Source organism: Branchiostoma belcheri, unplaced genomic scaffold (genome assembly GCF_001625305.1).
Source record: "Branchiostoma belcheri isolate BF01 breed outbred unplaced genomic scaffold, Haploidv18h27 scaffold168, whole genome shotgun sequence".
Lineage (NCBI taxonomy): Eukaryota > Metazoa > Chordata > Leptocardii > Amphioxiformes > Branchiostomatidae > Branchiostoma > Branchiostoma belcheri.
The window spans coordinates 94,682-113,103 of record NW_017803135.1 but is presented as its reverse complement, the minus strand read 5'-3'; the positions used below and the strand labels follow the sequence as shown (position 1 = coordinate 113,103).

General features: G+C 38.8%; 1 protein-coding gene and 1 non-coding gene across 3 annotated transcripts in view; one reads left to right on the top strand and one right to left on the bottom strand.

The window, feature by feature from the left end:
- Window positions 1-295: 295 nt before the first annotated feature.
- On the bottom strand, window positions 296-369 carry Trnat-agu. The gene has a single exon. It is a non-coding gene; the product is annotated as a tRNA-Thr (tRNA).
- Window positions 370-1,056: 687 nt separating this feature from the next.
- LOC109466487 overlaps window positions 1,057-18,422 on the top strand; it is a 34,020-nt gene continuing 16,654 nt past the window's right edge. The window contains exons 1-5 of one of the 2 annotated variants that reach the window (XM_019764208.1): window positions 1,057-1,456; window positions 15,613-15,761; window positions 16,761-16,898; window positions 17,294-17,348; window positions 17,950-18,074. In XM_019764208.1, the coding sequence (XP_019619767.1) occupies window positions 1,170-1,456; window positions 15,613-15,761; window positions 16,761-16,898; window positions 17,294-17,348; window positions 17,950-18,074 (754 nt within the window). In that variant the 5' untranslated portion in view covers window positions 1,057-1,169. The remainder of the gene's footprint in view (window positions 1,457-15,612; window positions 15,762-16,760; window positions 16,899-17,293; window positions 17,349-17,949; window positions 18,075-18,422) is intronic. The other variant, XM_019764209.1, reaches the window with a different exon arrangement.

Here is an 18,422-nt window from a genome sequence, read left to right as displayed (position 1 = left end):
TTCATCTTTTTATCCTCTTTTATACAATCATTTCTCATTATTTTAGCAATTTCTTATGTTGTGAAATAAAATTTGGTTTTATTTTAATTTTCTTTTCGTAAACGACTAACAAGAATGAAGGGAGTGGATGGGGTACATAACTAAAGCGTTAGCAAATAGCGAGGTTAGTTATATTTTCTGGTGAAAAAAATGAAAAAAATTCTAAAAGGCATTACACTACTCCAAGCGGTTGGAATCACAATTTTATTCAAAGATAGCATTGTAAAAAGAGCATAAAAAGATATTTAGCAAAAGTAGCCTCCAGAGAGATTTGAACTCTCGACCTCTGGTTTACTAGACCAGCGCTCTAACCAACTGAGCTATGAAGGCTCATGACAACGGCGCCTTGTTAACAGTTTTCATACTCTCTTTCGGCGTACACAGGCGTAATACATGTTGGCAAACTAAGCGTATATATAGATAATCTGTTTCTGTTTTATAGTGATTTCTTCAAAGTTGCAATAATTAGGTAATATTTTCGTGCCGCGATGTACCAGAATGGTTCCGTGTCAACCATTAGTGGTTGCACTTTTTACAAATGTCGCATGAGGTCGCATGGTGACGCTAGGACCACTCAAGAGCGACCTCTAGCGGACCAAAATTAAGCCAGTTTTGTGGATTCAACTCAATGTCTTGGGCAGTATATACTTAAGTAACAATTTTATGTGATAGATAAAAAAAATGGTTAGTCGTTTCAGTTATATTTGCACATATATTCTACAGTGAATGGATTAAAAAAAATAATATCTCATCAACTTTGAAGTAAACTACTAAAAGTGTGACATCAAAGTGCAAATGGTGAAGTGATAGATGGAAAATTGAGTAAATGAATTTCAGTTCAATCGGTGAAAAAATGTCGTGGAAAACTGTTAAACCTTCTTGCTACCAGTTTTCCTTTTTATCTTGTACGCGTTTGCACAAAAAATTGTCATATTGTTGGCAAATGTTCAGACTGTAGTTTTCCGCAATGATACAAAATCCTCAAAATGTTCTATAGTTGGCGCAGGCGCACAACGCACCTGCAGCAAAGATGGCGGACCGGGGGTGAGTAGTGAGAAGTCGTCGCCGAATTTCCCGCAAACAAAGGAGTTTTTCACCCGGATTCGGACACTTTTACACCGCAAGACGACATGGAGGAGATCGACCAAAACATCGACCCCGAACTGGAGGTCAAAAAGCTCCAGGACCTGGTGAAAAAGTTGGAGAAACAGAACGAACAGTTGAGGAACGCCCGGCGGTCTGGGCAGTCCATAACGGACTCGCCAACCAAGCAGAGAAAGATGATTCCAACTCAGCAAAATAAGAACAGAGACCCGCAGGAACTCAACAAAAAACTCGCCAACATGTCCCTGGACGAGGTCGATATTATCAAGATCTTGAGCGACGACGAAGACGACGAAGAAAAGGAAGATAGCTGGTGAGTTTTGGCGTTCTAGAATAATTCTTCTTATTCGATGAAAATTTTTGTAATGTTTTTCTCTACTTCCGGTATTTTAAAACGTTGGCGTTATACGGAATCCTGTAGACATAGTTATAACGTAACATCATTTCCTTTGCAGTGGCATAGATCATAGACAGATAATGTACAAGAAGGGGGAAGATTAAATCAAAGATTAAGCACCAAATAAAAAGATTTTTCATCTGTCAGATTTGCACATGACGTCAACACAGAGTTGCTTTCTCTGATGTCATAGTGGGGTCATACTATATTTGGGGCTGTGGCGTCCTGAAATTATTTATTCTACAAGTCAACACAACAAAGACAACACAAAATAATGCAAACAAGACAACATACAAGAAGAATTGTTGAATCTAATTTCACATGCCTCATAATGATTATGAATACTTTGCAGTTCTTTAGTTACACTTGTATGTGTCATTGTGTCATAGTTTTATTACATAGCGTTAACGTTTACTTACTAGCAAAGGGTAATATTTAGTACAACTCTGGACATATTGCTGTCTTACAAAATACTATATTGTGAAATTTGGAAGTAGAGTGACGTTATACTTATAAGCTTGTGTCTTTTCGACGGTGTATTAATATTGGAGAGTGCGTATGAACTTATATGAAGCCCACATGCTTGACACTTGCACTACAGCTATTGTTAGTTGAAGTCGTGACCCCAATGTTTTATATAACGTACTTCAAGTTCAACACTGAAATGTCCTTGTCATGTTGTCAGGTCAAAGTATTTTCAGTGTTTGAAGTTTGTAGTTGAAACAATTCGTTTAGTACAATAGTATTACTATATACACATGTATACGCAAAACACATAATTTGTGGTGCCATGGTAAGAAGTGAAGTTACGAAAAATAGAACCGTCCACAACAATCTCACGATTTACAGTACATGTTAGCTGATCGCTTGCAAGTGGACAATATCAGTCACAGATATTCATATTGATACTACATAGCTACATTGCCCACTAGTAGAATTGCTGTGTGGTGAATATTGGCTTCAATTTACTGAGACAAAGATTGGTAGAGGGGATTTCATTATCACCCATATCTCAAGCCTCTCAAATTGGTCCATTTTTTATCCTACTAAGTAAATCTCTTATCAGAGTGCTATAAATACATATGAGCCTGAATTGAATATATTCAATATTTTATATATATCTTCAAATATATTCAAGAAACCGACAGCAGTATAATCTAAACCAGGATAGTGAGTGAGTGTGATTGCTTCTACCGGTTACCGAGCATATAATACGGCCCTCACTTTCCGTTTTATTTTCTTCAATTATCTAACTCAGTCACTAGCTGTCTTTGTTTCTTTAATTTTTATCAGTATGTTGTCAGATGGTTTTATCAAATTTGTTGTGTTCCTTTTAAGTAGGAAGCCCTTGTTGTTGTCATTGTTTATTTATATAAGATATTCAGGTGTTAATTGTTGTGTAGATAAGATAATTAAAGAAGCCCCACAGGTGAAAGGCTTGTAGTGTTTGTAAATGAAAAGATCCATTCTGCACAGAGGGAACCAAGCTGAGATTGTGTAGAACAGAAGTGACTGTAACAGCTGGTAGGCCCAGGAAAATTCATGTTGTGTTTCTGATTTCAATAATGAAAAATTATTGTCAGTAGGTACCGGTAGGGATTCTCTCTCTCTCTCTCCCCCTCTCTCTCTCTCTCTCTCTCTCTCTCTCTCTCTCTCTTTTAGATTTTGGCTGAGTGAGGCTGAAAAAAATTGGCTAAAATTTTGTACATCAGACTAAGGACTTTCCTTCTTTTTGCTTGTGGGGAAGGGACAAATATGTTGTCACCCCAATCCTGGATAGTGTGTGTGTGAGTGATTTGCTTCTGTAAGTGCATGAAATAAGCAGCATTTCAAAAGTTTTGAAATTCAGAATCAGATGTCAGATCCTAACGGTTGACCCAAAAAAAATGCTAGGGTTGTCACTGGCAGGTTTTTGCTAGAGTTGGTTGGGAAACTGGAAATACAACATTTTTTCCTAGCGAGGCCTTTAGGTAATGAAAAGCCAGAATTGTTGTCTTGCTGGATAAATGATTACTGTTCTACATTTGATAGTGTACAAAAACTAATGTTTGTTTCTGACGCCTAGTCACAACAAACATATCAGCACCCCTCAATTGTCCGGTTGGTTGGGCAGTTCAAAGAGAAGTGTGTCTAATGAGGTACAAAGTCCAGGCTGGGCAAACTTCACATTTTTTCTTTCATCCATTAGAGTTACCGGAATGTGCAAGTTTGATATCGAGAGACCAATTCATTACACATCAGTGTCCTAGCTTAGTACATTACACTTTTACAGCATATCTGTGGCCATTGTGCTATTATCTGCGATGGCCATGCTAAATTGAGAACCATTACCACTTATTTTCAAGCTGTGTAACGGTACTTTACTACTAATTGCTAGTGAATACTATACTTGTGCCAGATCGTGAAATGTTTGCAGTGGTTTTATTTTGCTGTAGGATGTTTTGACAGTATTTCTAATTCACATTTAAACATTCTATAGTACAATATATTACTAGTCATACAAGGAAGCAAGGTATCTGCAGTGTTGTGATTGAAACTGTGAAAATAAAGCCACTGCGAAAGTTTCATGATTTCTAATCAATGTTGGCCATATATAATCCATCTGTTGACCATTCTCAATGCACAAGTCAGACTTCCTCCCATGGGTACATACATGTACATATATACACCATCTGGTCTGGTCCAACACAACTAGGCCCAGAGTAATGTCATCGCATGTATCACATCAGAACAGTTTTCTTCCCTGTGCTAAATCGTGAATGTGAAAACAAAAGTATATTGTTTATGAATGTTATAATCATGGGGTATGTTACATGTACTTTTGGGTACTGATGTATTATTTTGAGTGGAGATGTGTGTATATTCTGTTTGTCTGGACAGAATAGGTTGACAGCACGTGGGTGAGGGAAGATTGACAGGCAGAAATCAAAGGTGTCAGAATCTGGCCAGGGAAAAATGGCATTATCCTCTCTTGACTTAACCCCTTGAATTTTCAGTCACTCAAAGCATTCAGTGACTGTGAAAAGGGCAATCTTCAAAAATTCTAGTACATGTATTTTTCTTAGGACTTTGTGGTCCAGGTTGATGATTAAAACCAGTGTTTAAATTGATCAGGCCTAAGGATGTCCCACTGCCACTGCCAGAACTAATGAAACTGAAAGTGAAGTGAAGACAGCAGCTGTTGACAGACATGTTTACATGGACATGTTTGTTGTCCTCTTGTTTCAGCACTGTCTAGGTGCTGGGGAAAAATAAAACACAAAATTTTGGACACTGTATTCTGTTATTTCTGTATTCTCTCCACAATGTCAGTGGTGCTGTCACTTCAAATATGAATAGAGTCCTGTTACTGTTCATACATTACAGAGAAAAATGGTAGCCTGGGTACCATCCTGGTTAGTTTACGTCCGCTCCCACAGTGGTTGGTAGCGACTGTGGGAGCGGACGTAAACTAACCAGGATGGTACCCAGGCTAGAAAAATGGTATGCTGCATTTCAATTTCATATGATACCTTAGACATTACAGTAGACTACACAGGGCTCGAAATACTTTTTTCAGCCAGGTGGCGCATGTTGCCACCTGAGTCAAAAGCAGGTGGCGCCATCAGTATTCAAGTGGCAACACTTCCAAGTTATCATTTTCTTCAAATCTGCTACTTATATCTATTACGTTTTCTTCTAGTTAACTACTTAAGTTTTATGTTATAAAATAAAGTAATGTAAAGAACACAAAAGCTCTCAAACAACAATGTTTTAATAAAGAATGCCACCTTTACATCACTTCATCACAGGGCTGCCGCCGTGGGAATGCCACGCCTCTACATGGCGGCACACTTATGCGGGTGGTGTTACGTGCGCCATGTTCTTCGTTTGCGCAAGGATAATGTTACTCTCATCTGCCAAATAAACATACCCCCCGGAATAAACATACCCCCCGGACAAATCTTCAAAATCTAATAAAAAATGGTATTAGCTCCCTTGATTTGGAAAAAAAATTGGGCATAGGTTCCCCGGATGACCCCTAACCGGGGGCCAACGGTGCTTCCACAAGTTCAACAAGTGAAAAATACATGATACAAATTGTACATGTACTTATTACCTGGAACTTGGAGCAAGTATTCCTAAGGTGTTACGGACATAATTAATATATACCAAACTTTTTAACCCAATCATATTTCCCAAACAAAATCACATATTGACACAGCTGAACAAATAAAAATGTGATTATGTCTATAAACTCATACTACTAAAAAAAAAATTTAGAGACACTCAATAAAGAAAGTAAGAAAGAAAGAAAGCATGCTCTTAATATCTGATTCTCCCAATTGTAAAAGCCCCCACAGCATCCAACCGCACATTCATAGAAACAACATTATATTCTGACACTAGAAACCAATAAATTCGGAAAATTTCACGGTAATGTTTACAAATTAACCTTTTAAAAATACGAGTGATTTTTTATTTCTGTAGTTGCCGAAAAAATTTTTTTCATGCGTGTAATACTAGGTACATGTATCTTGGACGCTTGGATGCTATCTTCACCTTTGACCACATTGCTGGAAGCAGCGTCGGCCATTTTCATTCTGTCTTTCGAGCTGTTTTTTCCGACAAATTTCAACCGTTTTAACATTTTACGGCCTCAGAAACTCATATAACGACGAAAACAAGTCGTAGTTGTTATTTTCATGCGTAAAATTTCTTCTGGGGATGGATTATTTTTCCGCCGAGCCGCCGAAAACTTAGCGTCGCATGCGGTCGGTCGGGCGGCCGGCAGGATTTTGTATCGGCGCGCTTTGCATGTAAACAAGGACAGTCGGAGTTGTTTACATCAAAATTGTGTTGTGAAACGCCAGCGAGGTGTCTGATTTTCTACCAATGAGAACGTTTTCTTTGTGGCGTCATGGCGAGATCGACAATTTATCGACAATTCACAAGATTGTGCCGACAATGGGGCCCGATCCATGCGATTAGCGGCTCGATCCACGCAAATTATAGGTGGCGCACTGCGCCACCTGAGTTTAGGAATAAGTGGCGCCAAGCAAAATCAGGTGGCGCCGCGCCAGTGCGCCACCGGGTATTTCGAGCCCTGACTACAGTTATAGTATGAGTTACAATTCATAGAAAATTGACATGTTGTTCTATCAAAATTTTACGTCTTGTAATGTTGATTTTGACATCCAAAATTGCAAGTGCCATGTTTTGATGTAAATGGCCATAATTGGTCACATGACACACCGATTCTGCCCTGACAGTTACTGAGATTACAGATGAATCATCACAGGATAAAATGGTCTGATCTGGGATCAGCAGGCTGCTAATTATGATGCTAATTATGATGACGACATGAAAAAACACACAAGGAAAACCCTGACATCCGTCCCCTGGGTCTGAACCCTCATGGTGGTGATTCAGACATCAACATGACAGATCAATAATAACAGACAGCCTTCATTGTATATTCATACCCTCATAGGCTAAGTTCAGGCATATGGATAGACATTTGTACTGATGTACATACACTGTACATTGACATTTGACTTCTAATACAGTATAAACTATTGAATCTGAAGAATAGGTTCTAAAACTACTCTTTATTGTATATGGTTTTGTCTTCTCATCTCAGTCATAATATATTGAATATTTAGGTTGAGATGGGCTTGGTTGTCAAAATGCACATTATGATAGGATTTTTCAGTATTCCATCTTTCAAAAATCATGACACCAGGAAAATGTCTTCCTTGTATGACTACAGAACTGTTTCAACCGAAATTTACACCAAGGAAAATTCACAGCGAAAGGCTCGCGATTTAGAAATTAGAGTACAAAATCTGCATACTAAATGGGACTCATTGCAATTGGGAGTCATGATGAAGTCCTTGTTGCAGGTAAAGTGGAGGGAAAATCAGGACAAATTGCCTGATGAGGACTCAAGAGGAGATGTGCTAAGCTTGTTTTATCACCAGCAAGGAGCGAGGATGTTAGGCGTAAGAAAAAAATGTTGGGTTTCCTGTTTCAGTTCTGAAAAAAATTTAGCCTCCGTAGCAGGCTTATAGAACTAGGGGGTTTGGTGGTCTTTGGCTGTTTTCTGATTTTCTGATGAGGGGTTAATTCAACCAGGCCAGCTATGTTGTCTATATGCAATCAGAAAATAGCACATAAAAGCTCCCAAAGACCCTGAAGACCCCCCAAACCTCCATTTTTTGGCATGCTCTGGAGGCTAGAAAAAATTAGGGTTGGTAGGTTTTTCTTTGCTTTTTTTTATTAGATTTAGACTTAGGAAATCCTCATGCAAGTATATATATAGAGGATTGCCAGAGGACACTTATAAGTTATATTTTCAATATCAGTGCTGGAAAACCGATTGTACAGACTTTTATGACCCAGGTCTCAGATCATGGAGCCAGAAAAGGTTGATCGGCTCGAAAAATTTATGTCCCTTGCAGTGGTCCACACAAAAAAAGGCTAGGGCCAGCAGTTTTTCCTAGGGTTGGTCGGGAAACAGGAAACACAACATTTTTTCCCTAGGCCTACAGTAAGTGTGTTTTATCACCAGCGAGGAGGTTGTTACTGAAAATGTGCACATCACAGCACACAGGATCAATCACGGCTCAGAACCAGTTAGCACAGCAGCACATCATGCATACATGGGTGTATGTTAGAAATCATCATTATAACAGTGGGAATTCCTATAACACCATGATATAGTGAAGGGTTTTATTACCGCATGGGTAGGATGAAGGTTTGAACAAACATTCGTCTAATTTTCGAAAGGAGTTGGACATGCTCCATATTTCACAAATAGAACCTTACATTTTTCTTAGTTACACTTACACAGTTACTTTTTACACAGTTACACAGTTTCAATTTTTTTTTTCAGTTCAGCCAACCATACTGCTTGTTGCTTTCAGGTATGGAGGCATTGATTTGGGTTTGTCTGTGGGTTTGTGTGTATGCCTGTCTGCACATCATGCTTACCTGGGTGTATGTTAGAAATCATAATTATAACAGTGGGAATTCCAATAACACTATGATATAGTGAAGGGTTTTATTACCACATGGGAAGGATGAAGGTTTGAACAAACATTCGTCTAACCTAATAAGAAAAGTTTGAATCTTTACTTCTGGATAAAATAAGAAAATAATGTCAGACGTTTCAGACGCCGTCCGGCATCTTTCATCAGTGAAATATTCAAAATTGCGGTAGAACTCGGAACGGCACCGTTAATTCTAAAAGTATTTATGTTCTAAATAAACAAATAATAAGTTAGCAACAAGCGTTCTATAGATTCTATATACAATACACATGGTAAAGTATTAACTAATGTAATGATAAAGATAAGTGAGTCCCTAGATATGCTGTAAAGTAGAATCCCATGTACTTGAAAGTTCAACTCTAAGTCCTCCCTTCCTGTTGAGTGATGGTTTATAAAGTCTTTCATAAATCGCCTCCTTGACTCCACGCTCAAACCAGCGCGCCTCCCGGTCCAAGATGTCCGTTGATTCAAGATGAAAAGAATGTCCTTTATGTTTGTCCAGATGGTGCCATATGGCCGAAGAAAATCCACTGTTACTGGCCCTGCAGTGTTGCTTATATCTTTCCTTGAGCGGCTGACTGGTCTCCCCGATGTACGTTTCTTTGCATTGATGATCTTCACATTTTAGTCTGTAAATGACATCCGATTTCACACAGTTTTTAAGTTTGTCCTTTGGATGAAACAACATCTGTCTGAGAGTGCGACATGGTTTGAAGTTGGTGGCGATGTTGTAGTTGTGTAAGATACGTCTTATCTTCTCCGAAACTCCTTGGATGTATGGGATGGAAATGTTGACTGTTTTAGTCCTGTCTAACTGTGAGTTTCTTGACGTCTTCTTAGATGAGTCGGAAGGCTTAAGTGCTTTGTTAAAAGTCCATTGTTGATATCCACACTTGGATAGAGCTTTCTTGAGGTGAGTATGTTCCTTGGCTCTGGCTTCAGCCGAAGTAATCAAGGTGTCTGCTCGATGAAACAAGGTTCTTATCACACCAAGTTTCTGTTCCAAGGGATGGTGAGAATCAAAGATGAGATATTGATCGGTGTGAGTAGGTTTACGATAAACCTCCACCTCAATGTGACCGTCTGTCTCTACATGTAGTTTGGCATCCAAGAAAGGTAGTGTGTTATCTTGACTGGTCTCCTGAGTAAAGCTGATATGTCTGAAACGTCTGACATTATTTTCTTATTTTATTTTATCCAGAAGTAAAGATTCAAACTTTTCTTATTAGTATTATCCTGGATGATTAATCTTCACAATCGTCTAACCTATTTTTCGCAAGGAGTTGTACATGCTCCATAAATTGAACCTTACATTTTGTTAGACAGCTTTGAAGTTTTTTTTTTTTTTCAGTTCAACCAACCGTACTGCTCGTTGCTTTCAGCAATTCAGGTGTGGAGGTATTGTTTTGGGTTTGTGGATTTGTGTATGCTTCTCTGGACAGAGTAGGTTGACAGCACCTGGGTGGGTGGGTGTTGATCGACAGGCAGAAAGACAGATCATCAAAAGGTCAGACACAGGAAATGAGGCAAACTGGAAGATACCAAAATCTGGCCAGAAGATCTACATGGGAGAATTCAGGAAGCTCAGGATTGCATGAGCGACCCTCCAAAACTGTACAGTTTCTATTCATGTCATACAATCTCTTTAGTTGTTCACCAATAATTTATAATAAATGCTCAGAAACCCAAAACACTTCCAGGGAGTCTGAAATCAATTTCTTGTTCAGATTTGAGTACTTGTAGACATTATACATGAATTGTGCAGAATTCTTGACGTGTTCAATTTTCTCACTGCACCTTGTTGAGAAAATGATTACCCAAGAAATACGTGACTCTGCAATATTGGACGGTCAGGGTATTTTACTGCTCAGACCATGCAGTAAATTTCACCGGCCATTAGTAAAGAAAAACAGCATCTTCATCTTCATCTGGGGTTTCTTTCGAACAATCCCGCAAGGGGTATCACTGGGGGGGATCGGAGCCTGCACTACTTCGGCAGGTAACTTGTTCCACTCACGTATAGAGTGGGGGGTGGGGGAGAAAAATTTAAACAATCTTGTGGTTGCGGGGATAAGGTGATATTTCAAGGCATGGCTACCTCTGGTGCGTCACTGAATCTAGGATGAAGTACAAGAAATAGCCATGTTGGACATAACATTTTATAGTTAAGAAAATTAGAAAATTATTCTTGTTATGTGTTCTTTGATATCTTTTCAATATTATAAGCATGTTATACAGAATGATATACAGATAAAGCAATACAGATATTTTTTATTCTTCCTGGGATCTGGAGTATATTCACAATTTTTACCATCAATATTAATATTTAGATTGTAATCACTACATTTTTTTAACATCTGATTCTTGTGGTCTTATTTCATTCTCCAAGTAGATGTCATAGATTTTTGTTAAAACAACCATATGGTAAGAACAGATGCACCAAGGCCTTCAGCTAGCCATGCCAGGAATGACTGGGTACGTCGACAGGGGTTTAAAGTTATGATAAAATTTCTATGTATAGCTGGAGCTTGTGTGTTGCCTAACTTGCCTCTGGGACAAATGAATGGGAAAAGGACTCTCTCGACCAGCCATCACAAACTATTAAAGGTCATATTATGACAGGGCTCTCCCCAAGCAATGAAGCAAGGGTGCTCCCCCTCTCCCCAAAATCCTAGTACCTCTCCCAAAATGTTCAAATTTAGGATTTTCTCTTGGTATTTCCATGAAAATTCACTGATTTTTCATCAACCGATTAGGGAGCACCTCTGAGAATTTCTGTGGAGAAACCTTTGCTACATACATGTAGTAATACATGTAATAACTGTATGATTATGCCTGGCCATATGAAATCAAAACAGCATAATTTTTCTTCAATGACACATCACTTAACATGAATTATGTTTATGCCACAATTTCTGACATGCAGCAATGTAAAGAATGGTACGGTGGAAGTCTCCGGGCTAAGTGATTTTGTCTTGGCCAATTTTGGTGCACTCATCTGTGCATCGGAAATTGTCGTCCACATCATTTGGTAACTGAAAAACAGTAGACTTGTTGACAGAGTACCACTAGCTAGTTGCTGGAATAGTAATATGAATATAGTTTCACGTCTAGAACTATAGAAGCAGTTATACTTACATCATCTATGCATTGCACAGTGAATTGAGTGATTATCTCTGGGTATGGAAGTATTGTTTTGGGGGGCTGATTTGGGCATTTTGTCCAATACAGCACAGGATAATCATTGTTGACGTAGAAATGTCGAAGTTAATGTCAGCATGAATATAGGATTCAAACTCCAACCTCTTGGTCCAGGGTTGCTAACCATTGGATTACACATGCTACTCATGATGGTAACATCTGTGTCCATAATATCACCAGGGTCCATGATATCGCCACCTTGAGAAACAGTGTGCTTAAAGATATTTTTACTCCAACATACCCTAGGTATGTACATTTGATGTGTGAAGGAGTGCATACCAAAAGTATGTTGCAGTAAAAATATCTTAAAGCACACTGTTTCTCAAGGTGGCGATATTATGGACCCTGGTGATATTATGGACACAGATGTTACATGTAATTTCAGTATTTACCTACAAATACAAAAAAATTGTAGGCAGTACTTTGAATCTTAATGTGCGATGCGTAGCTCTGATATGATATGGACATCACGTCTGTCTCTCCTCAGATCAGCATGCAAAATTCCCCGCCACCGGGGTCCAATTAACCAGGGGGCGATCTTTCTACTCCGCTGACGGCACTCAACATCGATTTGTTGTTCTGAGCTCCATGTAGTGATGTACATGGCTGCTCATGCTTAAACTGTGTTACTAATGCTGCATACCTAAACCCAATTTTAGGTTCAGTTCCGGACTTGTAAGTCCGGACCTAAACCCATGGCAAATACAAATTTGCATGTTGGCAACCTTGCAATGTTGTCTGGGTGAAACTTTGGCCACATAACATGGAGGCCAGTACTTGATGATGCCCGATGGCAATGTTTTCTTCATTTTGCAGCAAAGATTTTGCAATCTACGGAAGGTTTTAGGTGGTTTGGAAAGAAAGGGGGTATGTGAAACGGTCTTAGTCCGGACTCGGTTCTTGACTTTTAGTTTTTTTTTGACTTGAACCTAAACATTCTTACAAGTCCGGATCCAAGTCCAGTGAACCGGTATGCAGCACTATGTGTTACACACATTACACTATTTACAGACAAGAACTGCTGCATACTGATTTACCTTCTGTTTTAGATATGCTCAAGGGTTGGGAGTTACAATCATGCTGCTATCAATTTTGACATTTCTATGTCAACAACAATAATTAGCCTGTGCTGTGTACTGTTATGCAAAAATATATTCATTTTTCCAATATAAAGATATATAATGCTTTACATCCAAAATCTAGCAATTCATGTCATATTAAAAATATTGTATTTGCAGACAGATATTCTGGCAACCTGTAAATGCTGTATGCAATTTTACAGCTGACAGAAAATTCTTGGCCTGGCTGACTACCAAAACTCTGTATGCAACTGGTTGATTGCTGAGTGGGTAAATGGCCCATTCTTGAGAGTGATCATCTGTCAATGTCTGTTTTATAAAATGCAGGTTGTGGTGAATATAAAAAATGCACTTCTCTTTATCAAATGTACTGATATATGTACTGATAAATATTTGTAATGAGCATGTGCACCTGCGCGAAACCTGTACATAATGTGTTGTGCATAGCACTTCGGCAGAACGCCTCATATGCATTAAAGCTTGTATTCGCGCATATAAGGTTAACATTCCGACAGTAGTTTCCGATATGTTGGAAAATATGTCATCTGCAACAGAAAAAAAATTCTCATGCAACGTTGACCAAACATCCAAAGAAAACCGTGAAAAATCTGGGTTCTGTGCAGGCGCAGTATGTTTTTCCGATATGCTTTTTAATGTATTTGTCATGTCATGTCACAATGAATCCATGATGTCATACATTTCCTGGCTATCCATGTTTGGCAGATCTGATTTGTATCTGATGTGTGTTGAGTGAAATCCGACACTCTGTGAGGCTTTTGAAAGAAAACCATTAGTCCATAATAATGCACATCTATATATCTTTGTTAAAATGACAGTTTCATTGGCTTGATAATAGGCTGCCATCTGCCCAGAAAAGAAGGTGTATTACTACTAAGTGTTATATGGCAGTTTATGAATGTATCAAATGTACCACAGTTCTAACTAGCATCACAAATAAATGCATACAATCTTTGTTTTGGAACTTGATCAAGATAAGTAAATTTGAACAGTTCATTTTTGTTGTCAAACCACATCTTTACATAACTTAACATAGTATCAGTCTCTCGGGTACATTAGGCATATCCTGCACCTGAACTGTTGTCAGAATAAAAACGTCTAAAACTTGAGTAAAAGCCTTTAATTGTACTTTGTTTAGAACACACGTAAATCAAGCCCTTTGCTGTATCAAGGTCAAGTTATTCTAACAGAGTAACAACCTCTGGTTTTCATGATCATTACTGGGATAATAAGTACAGTCATGTACAGTTCAACATTTTTCTTCAAACGTTATTTTCACGCTCATTTTTATCCCTGGCCATATAAATCAGTAACATACTGTAGCAGAACCCAGAGAGAATGAATTATACGGGGATCACATCAGGGTTTTAGTAGTGTGAAGGGCTCAGAGTGCCAGTAAATGCTGAAAAATCATTCAACAAACTAGCGCAGACTTTTAGTACATCAATTATGTTCGAACTGCTAACATAGAACTTATGAATGTACATAACTGTATATAACGTTTTTCTTGCGATTTTCTAAGATGACCAACAAGAATACTAGTAATATCCAAGCAAATTTACCTGTGACATTTATACTTTTTATTACAGTGGGAAAAAAAATTATCATATGATATGGCTTTTTTTGCATTTTTTTGCACACTATGAAGCCACCAATAAATTAGCCTCTGTAGCAGGCTTATTGAACTGGAGGTTTGGTCACTGGTCTTCGGCTGTTTTCCGATTAGCCCAGTTTTAAAAAACGGGGGTAATTCAATACATGTATATGCAATCAGAATATAGCACATAAAACTAAAAGATCCCAAAGACCCTGAAGACCCCCAAAACCCCCAGTTTTTGGCATGCTGTGGAGGCTACCAATAAATCTGCTTGTAGATAATCACAACAAAAATAACTCCTCCTGTGTCTGCTTTATTAAACTCACTTAGAAAAATAATTACATCATGCAGGCGATTAATCACAGATATAGAGTCTTGTCAGGTTTGATAAATAATTTCTGAATAACAACAATACTTAAGGCTAATGTAGGTTAATTCCCGAAGGAAATGCTGTACATGATAAATAGGATGTATTCTTTGCATGTTTGATCTTTGTCCGGCCGGTAGTGTACTCTACTGATTGTCTTCTACAATTTTCATGACAGTGCCTATATATAGTGCCTCGAGTCTCTACTCTCAGTCATTTTTCTTTGTCCAAGAGTAGGGAACTAACACCATGTGACTTAAGTTTTTTTCTAAAAGCGAAATAAGAAATACAGGTATGGAGGTTTGATTTATATACATATATTGCTTCATATTTTTAATTTTAAAATCAGTGTTAAAAGGTACCGGTAACTCCTCAAATGATAACCCAACACACTTATCAAGGAGAGCAAGGGCGACCCTGTGTGTTTGTCCATAAATGCGAGCTGTAGCAAAGATGCATTTCACTAGTTGTAGCTATTGATAAAGCATCATGCTTCACCTCAGTTCAAGATGACTGCTTTACCTTTTTACTGGTATATGCTTAACAACTTCTGTTGCAGATTGACATTGACTGACCTTGACAAACTTTCTCCCCACCCCCCAGGTTATATGTCTCGCCCGCCCGCTCCCCCACCCCCACCCACACCCACAAGAACACCAGCCCCTACACAAGACAGTTTCTTATTGAACTTAGACCAACGTTTGGTTACATGTCATCCTCCAGTACTTACTAGGTAGTAGATGCATATTAACTGACTTGACTTGTTTCCTCTGCAGGTTATATGTCTCGCCCGCCCGCTCCGCCACCCCCACCCACAAGAACACCAGCCCCTACAAGTGGGTCCGGCAGGACTTCGAAAAGTCCAGCCCTGAAGTCGACTCCACAAGACAGAGTCTCTTATTGAAACTAGACGAATGTTCCAGAGGTAACACAACTAGTCAGCCTAAGTGCTGTGGGTGATTTTATAAGAGTTGTGTGCTCTCTTGACTTTTATTCCAGATCAGAAGAACTGATTGATTCCTATGATGTTAAGCTCCCTTTTCCACTAGACATCGATTGCTGGGTGTCAAAAGTAGATTTTATAAGACGAACTTGATTTCATAATTGGTATATGATGCAAGAACAAAACACGAAAATACAGATACAAAAAGTAGTGGAAGGTACTTGAAATGCCTGACAGTTTTCAAAATGTATCCAGTTGCTTGAGCAACAAATTCCTTGCGTAAAACACACAAAAATTTGTTCTTTATCTGTGAAATTCTGTCAAATCGTTGGTCACCCAGAGGTTGCAGCCATAGTGGAAAGGAGGTGTGACCAGTTAGGCTATTGTAAGAAGATAAGATATGGAACAAGACAGCTGGAATTTACATGTATCAAAAACATGTCCCACCCAAATCATCATTTAAAATAACTAGAAACCTCCGCCTTTCAAATTTGATTTTTTGCTGTCTTGCTCCAATATTTTGTTTGTGACATTGGCCATGACTCAATAACCAAACATGCATTCATGAGAATTTCAATCAGAATGTCATAACATGTAAATTCAGACGTTGACATTGCATCTTTGTTTAATCCTAACTTTTCTGTCTTTTATGGTGTGAATTTTATAGCATTTTACTTTCTAAGTCAGTGAAACACTTAAAGCATTGACTGTTTTTGTTAATTTTTATCTGTGTGTGTTTAATGTGTGAAAATGCAAAAAAATCTATGCTTTGAATTTCATACATGTAGCAAAAGTTGTGCTTTTTCATTTTCTGTGCTTTTCTTTTCTGTGAAAACTCAAACAGTTTTTTACTTATTCCTTTCTTTTTTCACGTCCTTTCTTTTCTTCCCTCACTTCTGCCTTGCCACATCCACCTACGGACACTTCAGGTAACTATACAAATTTTCCTCCATCATTTTATTATCGTTGTCTTTCTTCCAGGGTATGTTTATAGTCCAAATGTATCGAGAAACTCAAATGACACAGTAGCTAGTTTAAGTCCCATTGACGAGGCAAGGCCCCCTAGCCCCACCATACCTCAGATCAAGCAGCAGCTGAGAGATATACGTACTATTACTGGTGAGTACTGCCATGCAAAAAAGTATTGCCTGATAATACAAAAAACGCTGACTGACAGTGCAATTTTCATTATCAAGACTATTAGCATTTAGACTTACTGTTTAGAAAATTTGACATACTTCATGTCATATGTCACTCATTGTATATATATGACATGCCAGTCAATTTTAAATAAAACTGATACTGATACTGATATCTAACCCTGCCTGGTATACATTTGTATAGTATTATTTAGTATATATCCTAGGCAAAAGTGCAATTTTGTTTAGCCTAAGGACCCAAGGTATTGTGTTACGCAATTTGTGTACTATTTGTTCTAAGATATACTTGTACATGCACTACAGATACATGTATGCTAACTGAGAGTTCCATGTTCCTCCTCCTGTCACCATCAGCTTCGAAATGGTCGTCTGCCAGCTCCCCCTCCAGGTCAGGAACCCTCACACCCAGGTGGGTTTGTTTGTTTGTTATATGCACAACCAGTAAACACAACAGTTTTCTACAGTAAGTACAAGCTGAAAAAGACTGTACTAAGATTGAACGGAATCACTCACACCAGAAAGGTCCCCTACTCTTCAATAAGTGCAGTGGGATCTTGCTGGAGGTGTGGCTCTCCTGAAACACGGGGGCTCCAGCTTTACGCCCTGTCCAAGAGGATGTCACTAAATGAGGCTGTGTACAGTACTCATTGTCACGAGTCAATTCAGGAAATACTAGTAGGTTATGAAGTGCCTTCCAATGTCATGCAAGGCATTCGAACCCAGAACAAACAAAGAAACCTCTGCAAACATTTCAAAATAAACAGTAACCAACAGTTTGTTCCAATGATGTTCCACAAGGACAAAAGAACCACGAACATTTAAAAATTAATAGAAAATGACAGTTTGTTTCAATGAAGTGATCATCATGAAAACAAAACCACCACGAACATTTCACACTTTCCAGTAACTGAGACAGTTGGAACAAAGCTTAAACATTACAACTATGGATTCTGCCAACACAGATAGTAACTGAATTTATTCCTTACCCATCCCCACCCTCCCTTCGGCAGCACTCCTCTGGACGAGTCGTTCCTGAGACGTAAGGAGAGCGACGACGCAGACGACGAAGACGAGGACAGCTACAAACTCCAGGACATGACCGACGTACAGGTCATGGCCAGGATTCAGGAGGAAAGTAAGTCAACAAAGCAAGCCGCTAGGGCGCCCAAACTCACACCACTTCTTCCCCAACACAACAGCTACCTACCATCCAAATTTCATTTCCCTAGCATGTCTACATCATGAGATATAAAAGCAAATAACAGCAACAAACTCCAGGACATGACCGACGTACAGGTCATGGCCAGGATTCAGGAGGAAAGTAAGTCAACAAAGCAAGCCGCTAGGGCGCCCAAACTCACACCACAGTCATTGAGTTCTTCCCAAACACAACAGCTACCTACTATCCAAATTTCGTGACCCTAGCATGTCTGGATCATGAGATATAAAAAGTGGAAGTTCCTTCTCGGCAAAGGTAATAACA